We start from the raw sequence: 13,857 nt of genomic DNA on the forward strand, positions 1-13,857 counted from the left end.
TATCTCTTCCTTTTCTCGAACTTCAAAAAAGAGTAAATCCTACTCTAGATCTCCACTTCCTTGTTGCCTACTCATTTGTCAGCTCCTTCGAGTCTGGCTTCCAGTTTGGCTTCCAGTCATACTACTAGGCTGAAACAGGTTTCTCCAAGTTCACTAATGATCTAATTATCACCAAATCTAATTATATTTGTGCTCCCTACCCACCTAGACTTCTCATGGCATTTGATTCCTCCTTTCTTCCCTTCACTTCTATGATGCTTCATGCTCATGATCCTTCTTCTCTCTGATGACTCTTCCACTGTCTTTTGCTGACTCCCCATCTCTTCCTGCTTCTAAATTTGAGAATCTCCAAGACTTTCTTCTCTTTTCTCTACAGACTTTCTCCTTTGGCAATGTCCAATATTCCCAAGGCTTTAATTATCATTGCTATGCAAATGATGCATCCCTACTGTAAACCATTTCTCCCCCTGAGGTCTCCATTTTCATTGCCACATTGCCAAATCCTAGGCTCATTAACTACGGCTTATGATTCTGTAATTCTCTTTGTCTCTTCCCTCTTCCTCATCTGACACAATTCAACTAGTAGTCAAATCCTGCTTTTTTCTATTTGGACAATATTCCTTATCTGGTCTCTTCTCTCCACTCCTACTGCAACCTCTTTTTTTTTTTTAATCCCTTACCTTCTATCTTAGAACCAATACTGTGTTTTGGTTCCAAAGCAGAAGAGCAGTAAGGTCTAGGCAGTGTGAGTTAAGTGACTTGCCCAGGGTCACAAAATTTTCCAGGTCACATAATATCTGACGACAGATTTGAACCTAGGACCTCTTCATTCACAGGTCTAGTTCCCTGTGCCACCTAGCTACCCTTTCCTCTTCTTATCTAAATAATCATAACAGCTCCTAATTGCACTCCGGTCAACCTCTACACTACTCCTGAGATGTCTTTTGAAATGCAATTATTCCTCTACTCCAAAACCTGTAGAATCTCCTCATTGTCTCTTGAATAAAGCCTTAACCCTTGGCTTTGGCATTCATGATCCTCTCCAGTTTCATTCTAGACCACCTATATAAATATTTCGTACTGCTCCCCTTCATTTATTCTCTATTCCAACCTAACTAGGGAAAGGGAATGGGATCTGTCAGGGTCCAAGTGTAGACCACCCAAGGAGCACGTGGAGACAATGCAAGTCAGGCAAAGGGAAGCCTTTATTACTAGCGCGCTAGGGGTAACTCAGCCAGGTGAGTTCCCCTGAAGCACAGTCTGAATAGGGTTTATATAGGTTATAGTGGTCATAGTTGAGTTACATGAAAAGGGGGGACAACAATATTTTTAGAATATTCTGTTAATAATGTTGGCTAAGTTAGCATAACAGGTGGGCTCTTGGACAGACATGAAAGGTGGGTGACTATGTGGCTACTGGCATACTGGGGCCCCATAATTCCTGGGACTTTGCCCAGAACATTCCGTTGAGGGATATTCTGTTGTCCCTTACAGAGTGAGGGTCAGTTGATTTTTACTACATAACATTCCCCACTTCTGGTTGTTCATAATGAGGAATCTTCCTCATGGCTATGTTGTTAGTATATAGCTCAGGGATGGTGTCCAAGGGTTGGTACTGTTGCCTAAGCACCAAGAGCTGGACAGTGTTGATACGATCCTTAATGAACTGAACCAAGCGGTTAAGAATACAGGGACCAGGGGGCAGCTGGGTGGCTCAGTGGACTGAGAGCCAGGCCTAGAGATGGGAGGTCCTAGGTTCAAATCTGGCCTCAGACACTTCACAGCTGTGTGACCCTGGGCAAGTCACTTGACCCCCATTGCCTAGCCCTTACCACTCTTCTGCCTTGGAGCCAATACATAGTATTGACTCCAAGACTGAAGGTAAGGGTTAAAAAAAAAAAAAGAATATAGGGACCAAAGGTCAGCAAGAGGATAAGTATCACCAAGGGTCCCAGGAGGGTGGAAATGAGTGTGGTGAGCCATAGGGAAGACGGAAATAACTTCTGATACCATGATGGCCTGTTGCCTGCGTCCTCTCTCTGGAGTCCAGGCTTCTTTTAAGTGTGGCTACTGATTCCCTAACTATATCAGAATGGTCTGTGTAAAAGCAGCATTCCTCTCGAAGGGCAGCACAGAGCCCTCCATTTTTAAGGAATAGGAGGTCAAGACCTCACCTATTTTGCAGGACTACTTCTGAAAGGGAAGTAAGGGACTTTTCCAGGGCTTCCAATGATTTTTTGACCCTCCTAAGATCAGTATTTACAGCCTGATGTAATGTTGTCCTATCGGTTTGGCGAAGGACTAGGGAGGTAATACCTGTATCTGTTCCTGCCAATCCAAGGATGGCTGTGAGGGTTAAGACAATCCCTGGTTCCCGTCGAACCCAAGGAGATTCTGACTCTGAGTGTTGTAGGGCTAAAAATCGTTTTTCAGGATAATAGGTCACCCAGGGGAGGATTGTAACAAGCAAGCAGACCTCATGTGGGTGGGTTGTCAAGGTAGATTGCATGACACAGGGAGTAAGAGAGGGAAATAAACATTTATATAGCACCTACTATGTGCTAAGTGATTCTTTTCTGTTTCTCTAGTTGATTAATTAGCTGTTTTAGCTAGTTAGCCTTCTCTTCTCTCCTCATTAGACTGTAAATTGTTGGATTATGGTGCTTGGGGAACTGCTGCCTTTGTCTTCCTATTGCAGAACCTGGCATTTTGTATCCATCAGTCAATGAATGTTGATTGAATTGAATGATGGCCCCATGGAACCTTAACTAAAGTTACCTTAAGAATGTATGAAATAGGGGCAGCTAGGTGACTCAGTGGATTGAGAGCCAGATCTAGAGATGGGAGGTCCTGGGTTCAAATCTGACCCCAGACACTTCCTAGCTGTGTAACCCTGGACAAGTCATTTAACCCCCATTGCCTAGCCCTTACCACTTTTCTGCCTTGGAGTTGTAACTAAGACAGAAAGTAAGGGTTTGAAAAGAATAAATAAAAACACTTTTTAAATTAAAAAAATAAGTCGAGATCTGATCTCTGTTTCATGTTACAGTCTCACAGGTTGATTGCCTCTTTCTTACAGGTCAGCAATAGCAGCTGGGCTTCATGGCTATAATGCCACCCTGGTGGGAATACTCATGGCTGTTTTCTGCAACAAGGGAGACTATTACTGGTGGCTTTTATTCCCTGTGGCTGTTATGTCCATGACATGGTGAGTGCAATGCCTTTTCATTTGCATCAAGCATACATGTACAATTGAGGTCATGTGCAAAATCTGGGTTAGCAAATTCAGTTGCTGTTTATGCTGAAATGAGTCACCCTAATGTATATTCTAGACACAGCTCAAATTCTTCCATAGCAGCAGCCTACATTAACTTATGTATTCTGAATGTATCTCATTCCCTTTAGAGCATTCTAATAACAAAGTATCTGAAAAATGGCAAAATGGACATGTCTGATGCCAAAATGAGACAAGATTGCTCTGCTTCATCCTAATATCAAAGAACTGTGATTTTGTTTGGGTTGAGAACCACAAACCGATGGGGCTATAGCCAAATAAGTTTCAAGGACTTGTCCAAGACTTAGTCAGAAATGGGGTTCAACCCAGGTTCTCCTGGCCCCAAATCCTGCCTTCTCTCTGTTACCCATTTTCTCCTTCATGCTTACAATTTTAAAATAATTTCCTTTCTTGAAAGGATGACAAGTACCTCAAGGCAGAAACTTTCACTGGGACTACAATTCTCAAAGCCTGTTTCTGAATTTCCCAGGAATTTGATGCGTTTCCATAATATCATTTTTCAAGAAAATTGTTTAATTAGAAGCTAATTCCCTCTCTTCCTTGTTGTAAGCATGCAAAGGTCCCTCCTCTTGACTTTCCACTATGCTACGGGATACATGTAAAACCTGTGTCTGTTAAGGGCATATGGACCATACTGTCTGACCTTTCCAGAAGGCAGGGTAAAAAGCAAAATCATTTTTTTCTTTCCTTTTTGGAGGGAATAGAGAGTGGAGAAAAAAATCTAGTATTGGGGATATGATTTTCACAGGGAGTTCTGGACAATTTATATTCCTAGATTTCATACTCTGGTACTCCCTGCCTGTTTTGACTATAGGCAAAACACTTAACCCCCATTGCCTAACCCATACCATTCTTTTGCCTTGAAGCCAATACTTAGTATTGATTCTAAGACAGAAAGTAAGGGTTTTAATAAGAAGGAAAGAAGGAAGGAAGGAAGGAAGGAAGGAAGGAAGGAAGGAAGGAAGGAAGGAAGGAAGGAAGGAAGGAAGGAAGGAAGGAAGGAAGGAAGGAAGGAAGGAAGGAAGAATAGGAAAGTAGGAGAGAAGGAAAGAGGGAAAAGGAAAAATATATATGGGGGAGAGAGAGGGAGAGAGAGAAAGAGAAAGAGAGAGAGGGAGAGGAGAGGGAGAGGAGAGGGAAAGGGAGAGAGAGAGAGAGAGAGAGAGAGAGAGAGAGAGAGAGAGAGAGAGAGAGAGAGAGAGAGAGAGAGAGAGAGAGATCTGGGATTAAGTGACTTCCTCAGTCACATACCCAACATGTGACTAAGGCAAGATTTGAACCAAGGACTCATTAGCCACTACCCTATGGTACCTTACACGAAACCCATTTTCAGTCACCTTCAGTGTATAAAAAATCCAAATTAGTAACAGAAATTAAAACAGGAAATGGATGCTTTTCTTTATGACAGTCTTTTTCATTGGATAATAGGAATCGTGGGGGTTATTTTTGCAATGTAGCTCTCCTAATGCTTTTATATACATCTTAAGTTCATGGAGATAATTTTACATGCAACCTTGCGGGAGCATGTTTATAGAGTAAAGCTATGTGTGCCCATACTCTGTTCTCTACTTGGTCTCTCTAGTTTGATGTTTTTATTTTGTGTTTCAGTCCAATTTTTTCAAGTGCTTTGGGCTCAGTTCTCTGTAAATGGGACCTCCCTGTGTTCACCCTGCCTTTCAACATGGCATTAACAATGTACTTGGCAGCCACTGGACATTACAACCCTTTCTTTCCCACCAAATTATTTGTGCCTGTAACATCAGTTCCCAATATTACTTGGTCTCACATCAATGTCCCTGAGGTAAGACTTACAATGTCTTTTTACATCTCCTCCTTATGCAAAATACAATGAGGGTCTGTTGCTTTCTTGTAGTGACTATTAGATGCCTTGTGTGTCCAAGATACCCCCGTATCACTTGAAGGTCATCCTAACTGCCATTGTTAAGAAATGTTGAAAATGAGGTTCAAAACAAGGTTCTCTTGTAAAACTATTGGGCTCTAGATAATAATACTAAGTGCTCCTACTGGCTCATGGATAAAATCCTAACTTTTTTATGCAACTCTATAGAGCAGTTAGGTGGAACAGTAGAGAAGATTCATCTTCTTGAGTTCAAAACCAGCCTCAGACACTAGCTGGATGACCCTGGTCAAGTCACTTAACCCTGTTTGCCTCGATTTCTTTATCTATGAATTGAGCTGAGAAAGGAAATGGCAAGCCACTCTAGTGTCTATGCCAAGAAATCTCGAAATGGGATTACCAGGAGTTGGACATGGCTCAACATCAATAACATAGAACTAATACTCCAGGTAGTTGCCTGGAAAGGCAGGTATTTTATGGATTGCTTAAGCAATGAATGGAAGAATGTTATTAAAATTGATCCTAGGCAAGAATGAATTTTGGAACTGGAAGGAATCTTAGAGATTGCCCCTTCACTACCTCTCTTATAGGCAGCCAGGAGAGCACAGTACACAGACCACTCTAACCCTTTTCATTTTCTTTTATAGACCCTTACTTTCCATCTTAGAATCAATACTGTGTATTGGTCCCAAGAACAGGAAGGACAAGGCAATGGAGGTTAAGTGACTTGCCCAAAGTCATACAGTTAGGAAGCGTGTGAGGCTAGTTTTGAACCCAAGACCTCTCATCTCTAGGTCTGGCTCTCTATCCACTGAGCCACCTAGCTATACTCTCCAACTCTTTTCCCTGTTTTCAATCCCCAGCAAACTACATGAAGGCAGTTAGGTGGCTCAGGGGATAGAGATTGTGTGCTGACCCTGGATTCAGGAAAACCTGAAATCAAATCTGGCCTCAGACACTTCCTTGTTGTGTGATGTTGGAGAAGTCATTTAACCTCTGACTACCTCAGTTTCCTCAACTGAGATAATAATAACACCTACATTACTGAGTTGTTGTGAGGATCAAATGAGAAAAAAATTTATAAAGTGGTTATCATAGTGTTTGGGACATAAACAGACATTATATAAAGTTGAGAAGAAAGAGTCGTTGGGAAGAAAATTCTCTGTAAACCTTAAAAGGGGGAAAATAATCGTCTGCAACAGTTAGTCCTTGGGTTTGCTGGATATCAGACGAGAGTAAAGGCTGTTTGAAGTCCTTAGCTGGAAATTCATCAAACCGTACTTCACTTCAGAGTCACTTAAAGTATGGTTTGATGAATTTCCAGCTAAGGACTTCAAACAGCCTTTACTCTCGTCTGATATCCAGCAAACCCAAGGACTAACTGTTGCAGACGATTATTTTTCCCCTTTGTCAATAGCTCAAAAGGAAACAAAAGGAGAGAATTAAGTAAGAATAGAGAGATTAAAAGAAGGAGGAAGAAATATGCTAAGGGTACAATCATACTTCTAACAACAATCCCAGGCTAGGAGTCATCGAAGCTTTGCCTCAGTGGCCCAGAGGAGACGCTGGGTGTTTGAGGACTGCCTTGGAGGATCACGGTGCCTTCAGAATGACCCTGGTTCCCCAGCTAGGACTGTACATATCTTGACACTATCGTAAAGGGAAACCAACTTTAGTCAAAGGATCTAGGACCAGGCTTTTACATGGATGGAATAATAACCAAACAACTAATCAACATCCATTTCTTAAATGTAATATGTGCAAAGGACTGCTAATACAATGAAAAGCAAAAAGAGTACCTGTCCTCAAGGAAGCTGCATAGCACATAAATTTAGTATTTACAAGAAAAACAGCATCCATGGAGGAAAGGGAAACAACCACCTAAAGAGACACTATATGCACCCAAAATATCACTTCCTCAGCCTGATATGACATTGCCCGAATTTCCCACTATTAGAGTCATTGTTTCCAGAAGGTCCCTATTAAAATACATATTTTTTAAAAAGAAGTAAGAGGAAGGTCATGGGGGAAAAATATTCATAAGAATGAGCTTATCACATTGGCAAACTGTTCCCCAAGAAGGAACCAATAACCTGATCCTGAAAGGGAAAGGTATGTGGGAAAGGAGAGAAAATGTTGTCATAGGATATTGGACTGTGGAGGGCAAACTAAGGGGTATTGAAGTGCCTGAAGGTACTTGAAAGTAAGAGAGATAGGGAGGGCAGGTGTTTGTTTGTTTTAATTATTTAGTCAATTTAGAGCATTATTCCTTGGTTACAAGAATCACATTATTTCCCTCCCTTCCCTCCCCCACCCTTCCCGTAGCCATCGTGCAATTTTACTGGGTATTACATGTGTCCTTGATCAGAACCTATTTCCATATTATTAATATTTGCACTAGGATGATCATTTAAAGTCTACATCCCCAACCATATCCCTTTGACCCATGTATTCAAGCAGTTGTTTTTCTTCTGTGTTTCTACTCCCACAGTTCTTCCTCTGGATGTGGATAGTGTTCTTTCTCATAGATTAGGAAAGGCAGATGTTATTCTGTTTTATAAGTCTGAAAACCGAGGCCCCCCCAAATGTATGTCTTCCCCAAACTTCCTGGGATGGTAGGAGAGTCCCTCCCTAGAATAGATCTCCCGACCTCCCATACAGCTTTGTTGTACTTCCCACTACATTCCCCAGGAAGAGCTAGACTCAAATGAGATGCTGTATGTGAAGTGCTTTGTAAACTATACATATTTCTAAAGCACTATACATATAGGCAGTCATACTGGTTATGACTTCTTAGCAGAGTGTTACAGTTGATCAGACTCTACAGAACAGTGGGTCAGTTTGGGCAAGCTTCTGCCCAAATACAGGCAATTCTGCCAAACCAGTTTTGGGGCAACCAGTGGAGCTCCTTGCTAGTCGTGGACCTGAATTTTTCCTTTTCCCCTAGTCACTTTGACACCATATGGGGATGAGTCTCCTGGCACAAACTGACATCACTAAATTAGGTAACAATGAGAGAGGCTGTCCGATGGCAAGTGAGTCTAAACCATGCCTGACCATTAGATAAAATATTAGTTCTTGTTGTCTTTGAAGTCAAGTTTTTGTAGTACTTAATAAGCTGAGGAAACGTATGCAATGGTAAATAGGATGAGATAAGGCACCCTTGTAAATAGTTTCATAGAGCCCTTATGCATTTCTCAAAAACCCACAGGATTTTAGAATAGCATTCCTTCCGCCCCTTCACCCACCAACTGACCAACCACAGTTATGTTTTAGTAAGACAAAGGATAAGAGCATGAAAACCAAAGGAGACTTTAGGGATCCTCTGAACCAACAGTTCTTCGCCTTTTTTTTTTCATGGGCCCCTTTACCGGATCCGGTGAAGACTCTGAGAACAAAATACTTAAATGGCTCCAATAAGTCTTTTATTTTTTTAAAAACAGGATTACAAAGAAAACCAATTATATTGAAACATAGTTATTAGGATTGTTTACATTCATAGAACCCAGATTAAGAGTTTCTGCATTAATCAAACTTCATCATTTTGCAAGTAAATAATAGTTCCTGTTGATAACGGAAGCATAAGGATTATGCAGTGTCCTGATAAAATCCTTCCCTCATTTAAATTGTTTGATCTTTTAAGTTCCTTAAAATGCTTCCCAATGCTTCCTGGTGGCACCGAAGGCATCCTGAGCATTTGGAAACCAAACCAACAGAAGCAGAAGCCCTGGAAGGGCCTTCCAACCTGCAAGGACTTAGACTTTGAGCCTAGTGGCATGTCAGTCACCTAGAGGAGTAACATAGTACAACCAACCAATCAGTAAACAAACACTTTTTAAATATCTACTATGTATGTGCCAGGCACTGTGGAGACAAATCCAAAGACTGAAACAATTCCTATTCACTATAAGCTTGCAATCAAATGAATGAGAGAGAAAGCAAATATTTATTATATTTTTATATATACATATTTATAAAATTATACATAGTAGAATAATATGTTTGTATAATGTATATCATATGATATATAAGTATTTGCTTTGTGTATATGTTTGCTATATATCTAATGGATTTAAGCATAAATATAAAGTTAATATATGTGTCATATGTATGTATGTGTTGTTATTTGCAAAGTGTTACATGCAACACAAAGACTGGGAAAGAGAGCAGTAGAGGTTGCAAAAACTGGGAAAGTCTTCAGGCAGAAGATGGTAACTGGAGGTAGCCAGGTGGCTCAATTGATTGAGAGCCAGACCCAGAGATGGGAGGTCCTGGGTTCAAATTTGGCCCCAGACACTTCCTAGCTGTGTGACCCTTGGCAAGTCACTTACCCCCCATTGCCTAGCCCTTACCACTCTTCTGTCTTGCAACCAATACACAGTATTGATTCTAAGATGGAAGGAAGGTAAAGGTTTAAAAAAAAAAGAAGATGGTACCCGAGCAGCACTGCACCAGAGCTAAGGAGCAAATGCATTCCAGGGAGAGCAGATAGCCAATGCAGAGGCACAGAGACTGGAGATGTTGATGTCTAAGGAATCAACAGAGAGAAAAACAGTTTTGTGGAATTGAAGAATGTGGGAAACGGAGTAATGTCCAATGAGGCTATCTATGGTCAAGTCATCTAGGTCTTAAGAATCTAAACAGAGGCATGTATATTTGATTCTAGTGCAACAGGAATCTACTGGAGTTGGTTGAGTTTGCAGGGTCTTATGGCCAGATTTGGAAAAGAGCACAGGATTTAGTCAGATGATCTGGGTTCAAATTTCATCCCTCTATCCCTTAGTACTTATGTGATTTCAGGCAAGCCATCTCGGTCAATAATTGGTCAAAATTTCTCTGGAACTCAGTTTCCTCATTTGTAAAATGAAGGAGCTGACCTGAGTTATTTCTTTGGTCCCATCTGGCTCTAAATTGCTGGTCCTATCATTAGACTAAGTTCATAGAGACTTGTTAACGGGATGACCTTGGAGTGATCAATTTTTCATCCACAAGAACACTCAAAGATTATCTCAAAAGTTATAGAGAAAGGGAAAGCTAGGTGACTCAGTGAACTGAGAGTCAGGCCTAGAGATGGGAGGTCCTGGGTTCAAATTTGATCTCAGACACTTCCTGGGGAAGTCATTTAACCCCATTGCCAGCCCTTACTGCTCTTTTGCTTTGGAACCAATGCCCAGTAGTAATTCTAAGACAGAAGGTAAGGATTTTTTTTTTTATTTTAAGTTCTACAGAAGCTGCAATCAGTAATTTTTTTTAACCCTTACCTTCCATATTAGAATAAATATTGGATATTGGTTCTAAGGCAGAAGAGCAGTAAGGGCGAGGCAATGGGGGTTAACTGACTTGCCCAGGAAGTGTCTGTGTTCAGATTTGAACCCAGGACCTCCTATCTCCAGGCCTGACTCTCAATCCACTGAACCACCCAGCTGCCCCCTGCAATCAGTATTGAAGGAAAGAATACCCACAAAGATGAAATCAGAGATCCCTGAAGTAAGGAAATAAGTGGGACTTTAATAAATTGGGTTGTAGTTACAGAACCACAGAGTATTTATAGCAACAAACATTTATTCAGTGCTTACTATATGCACAATTCTATGCTAGACTCCAGGGATGAAAAAGAAAGAAAAAAGATGTTCATCTCTTTCTTTTGGAATTTCAATGTTCAGTTCAAGCCAATAGACATTTATTAACCACCTACTATGAGCCAGGTATTATGTTAGGTTCTGGGGATACAAAGACAAAAATGGAGTCATCTCTGTTTCCAAGTAGTCTATCAGATGTGTTCCCAGAAAAGTCAATAAAAGGCAATTTGAGGCAATGTTGTTGTTGTCAGTTGTCTCTGACTCTTTGTGACCCCCATCTGGGGTTTTCTTGGCAAATATACAGATGAGGAAACTGAGGCAACTAAGGGTTAAGTGGTTTGCCTGAGGTCACACATCTAGTAAGTGTCTGAGGCTGGATTTGAACTCAGAACCTCTTGACTACAGACCTAGTGCTCTAGCAATACTCCAATTCAATTGCATCAAATGAAGGAAGTTTCCTTACATAAATGTTCCCTAATTCAATGAAATTACAGGTCCAATCTCTATCCTTATACCTACAAAGTTGTGTGGTTTTTGAGCAGGAAGGTAACCTAGTGGATCATCTATTTCCAGTCCCTTTTGTTTGTTTGTTTTTTCCCTACCCAGAAGAGGCACAGAGAAAGGACATGATTTACCCAAGGTCACACAAAGAGTGGCAGAGTTGGAACTAAAACCTCAGTAAGTAAACAGTTTAGAGGGGAAGAAAATGACAATAATCCCCTACAAATTGCTACACCAAGTGGTGGCCATAGGTTCACAAAGACTCAGTCAGAGGAACATGTCTACACCAGGTGAAGCTAGGTGGCCCAGTAAATAAGAGTGTTGGATTTGATATCAGCAAGATCTGAGGTCAAATCTCACCTCAGACCCTTACTTAGCTGAGTGGCCCTGGACAAGCCACCCTCAGCCTCAGTTTTCTCATCTGTAAAATGAAGATAATAAACATATCTAGCTCACAGAGTTATTTTGAGGATCAAGTGAGTTAATTCACATAAAGCACTTTGTAAACCTTAACACAAATATAATTGCTCGCTATTATTATTTTTTAAATGATTTCATTTTTTATTTAATTAATTAATTTAGAATATTTTTCCATGGTTACATGATTCATGTTCTTTTCCTCCCCTCCTTCCTCCTTCCTCCTGAAGCCCTTGAGTAATTCCACTGGTTTGTACATGTGTCATTGATCAAGACCTATTTCCCTATTGTTACTATTTCATTAGGGTGATCCTTTAGAATCTATATCCCCAATCATATCCCCATCAACCCATGTGATCAAGCAGTTGTTTTTCTTCTGCATTTCCGCTCCCACAGTTCTTCCTCTAGATATGGATAGTGTTCTCTCTCAGTGATCCCTCAGAATTGTCCTGGGTCATTGCATTGCTGCTAGTTATTATTATTATCCTGCCAGAAAGATGTAACATCTCTTCACCAGTAGGCTGTCCATGCAGTGATGAATTCTCTGACGCTAGCAACCCTTCAAAGAAAAGTACCAAAGAGCCCTCAGTCCTGGGCAACCCCTTCATACTTAGAATTGATTCTAAAACAGAAGGCAAGGCTTTTAAAGAAAGAAACTTTATGTCTACATATCACACTTTCTTTTACAAGAGAACTTTGGGACAATGGAGGAAGGAACTGAAAAAAATCAGCAAGAAATTATATTGTTGGCATTTTAAGTGACAGGAAATGACTTGATATTGTTAGAGTCACTCCTGAATCAGTTATTTGTGTTTACTCTGCCTTATTAGAACTCCTGGTTAGACCAAAAGTCAAAATGAATATGAAGCTAAAAAGAATGAAAATGTTTTAAAAGATAATATGTCTCTGGAACAAATCAATTCTGACCTATTCAAACAAGTTACTAAAATTTAAAACTATACTAAGGCTTTTAGAATACCCTAAACAATCCTCAAGGTTGGTAAAAATACTCTGTATATGTTATCTCAATTTACCATCATGATAACCCTGTCAGGACAGTTCTAGAGCTATTATTATTATCATCATCCCTATTTTTCAGATAAGAATACTGAGGCTGAAGCACATTAAGTAACTTATCCCAGGACAAATAACCATTGTCTCAGTTGAGATTCAAACCCATGTCTTTATCCATTTTATCCACAATGTTAATTTTCAAAGAATGACATTTGAAGACAACTTGAATTTCCTTTTCACAGCTGGGCTTGGGCCTTTTTGCACAGGACACACTTAGTTCACCTCCTGATTGATTATAGTCATTCTACCCTTATGGAATCTGAAATGTGACTCTACTGTACACAATTATGCAATGAGATTGCTCCCAACTAAGATGAATTGACTTTTAAATGTCATAACATTGTTTTAGTCAGATTCATAGCCTGAGTATTACAGTTGAGAAGTACACAAAGATTTAATGAAGTCCAGGATGTGTTTATATACCACTTAACAACCTAGAAGAACAGGGAAATTGTCACAAGAAAATTAATCCCTTGTTCTCCGTCGGTAGTTTATTGCAAAGGATAAATTTTTTTATTATCTTAAGTTAGACCCTATGCCTTCCTGGGAATCTTGTTCTGTGAAAAACACTGAGCCTATTCCTGTGTTGGAAATGTAAATAGGAAATATACACATAGTGAATCTTTTTTAATATTATATGCTGATTGACAGTGAAAAATGACATAAAGAAAGGCTTATTTTCCATGTCCAACTCTACATGGCCCCGTAGACAAGCCCATAGGATTCTCTTGGCAGGAATGGTTTGCCATTTCCTTTTCTAGTGTGCCCCCATTTTGCAGATAAATAACTGAGGTAAAGGGGGGTTAAGTAACTTGCCCAGAGTTACATAGTTCATAAGTGTCCAAGACCTGATTTGAACTCAGATTTTCCTGACTCTTGGCCTGATTGCTCTGTGTACTGTTGACTGCCCAAAAAACTTAAGACAAATATTTCTAGTCAACAACAGAATTGTCAGCATGGTCCTAGCAAATCAACTTGCTATTAATTGTTTCTATTTTATGGAAGTTTGAGACTAAGTTCTAGTCCTTAGCAGCATTTACTAAAATTATTGTTATCTTCCCTTCTTCTTGTTAGGGTTAAAATAGGAATGATCTCAGGACAAGTAGCTATTCTGTTGTTATTTCTTTACATAT

General features: G+C 40.1%; 1 protein-coding gene across 7 annotated transcripts in view; it reads left to right on the forward strand.

The window, feature by feature from the left end:
* The window catches only part of LOC100017450 (urea transporter 1), a 104,796-nt gene that overhangs the window by 75,974 nt on the left and 14,965 nt on the right, over positions 1 to 13,857 (forward strand). For all 7 annotated transcript variants that reach the window (XM_056824370.1, XM_056824369.1, XM_056824373.1 and 4 more), the window contains 2 exons: positions 3,080 to 3,208; positions 4,904 to 5,096. In XM_056824370.1, coding sequence (XP_056680348.1) covers positions 3,080 to 3,208; positions 4,904 to 5,096 — 322 coding nt within the window. The remainder of the gene's footprint in view (positions 1 to 3,079; positions 3,209 to 4,903; positions 5,097 to 13,857) is intronic.

The sequence above is a fragment of the Monodelphis domestica genome, chromosome 3 (assembly GCF_027887165.1).
Source record: "Monodelphis domestica isolate mMonDom1 chromosome 3, mMonDom1.pri, whole genome shotgun sequence".
In the NCBI taxonomy this organism is placed as follows: Eukaryota; Metazoa; Chordata; class Mammalia; order Didelphimorphia; family Didelphidae; genus Monodelphis; species Monodelphis domestica.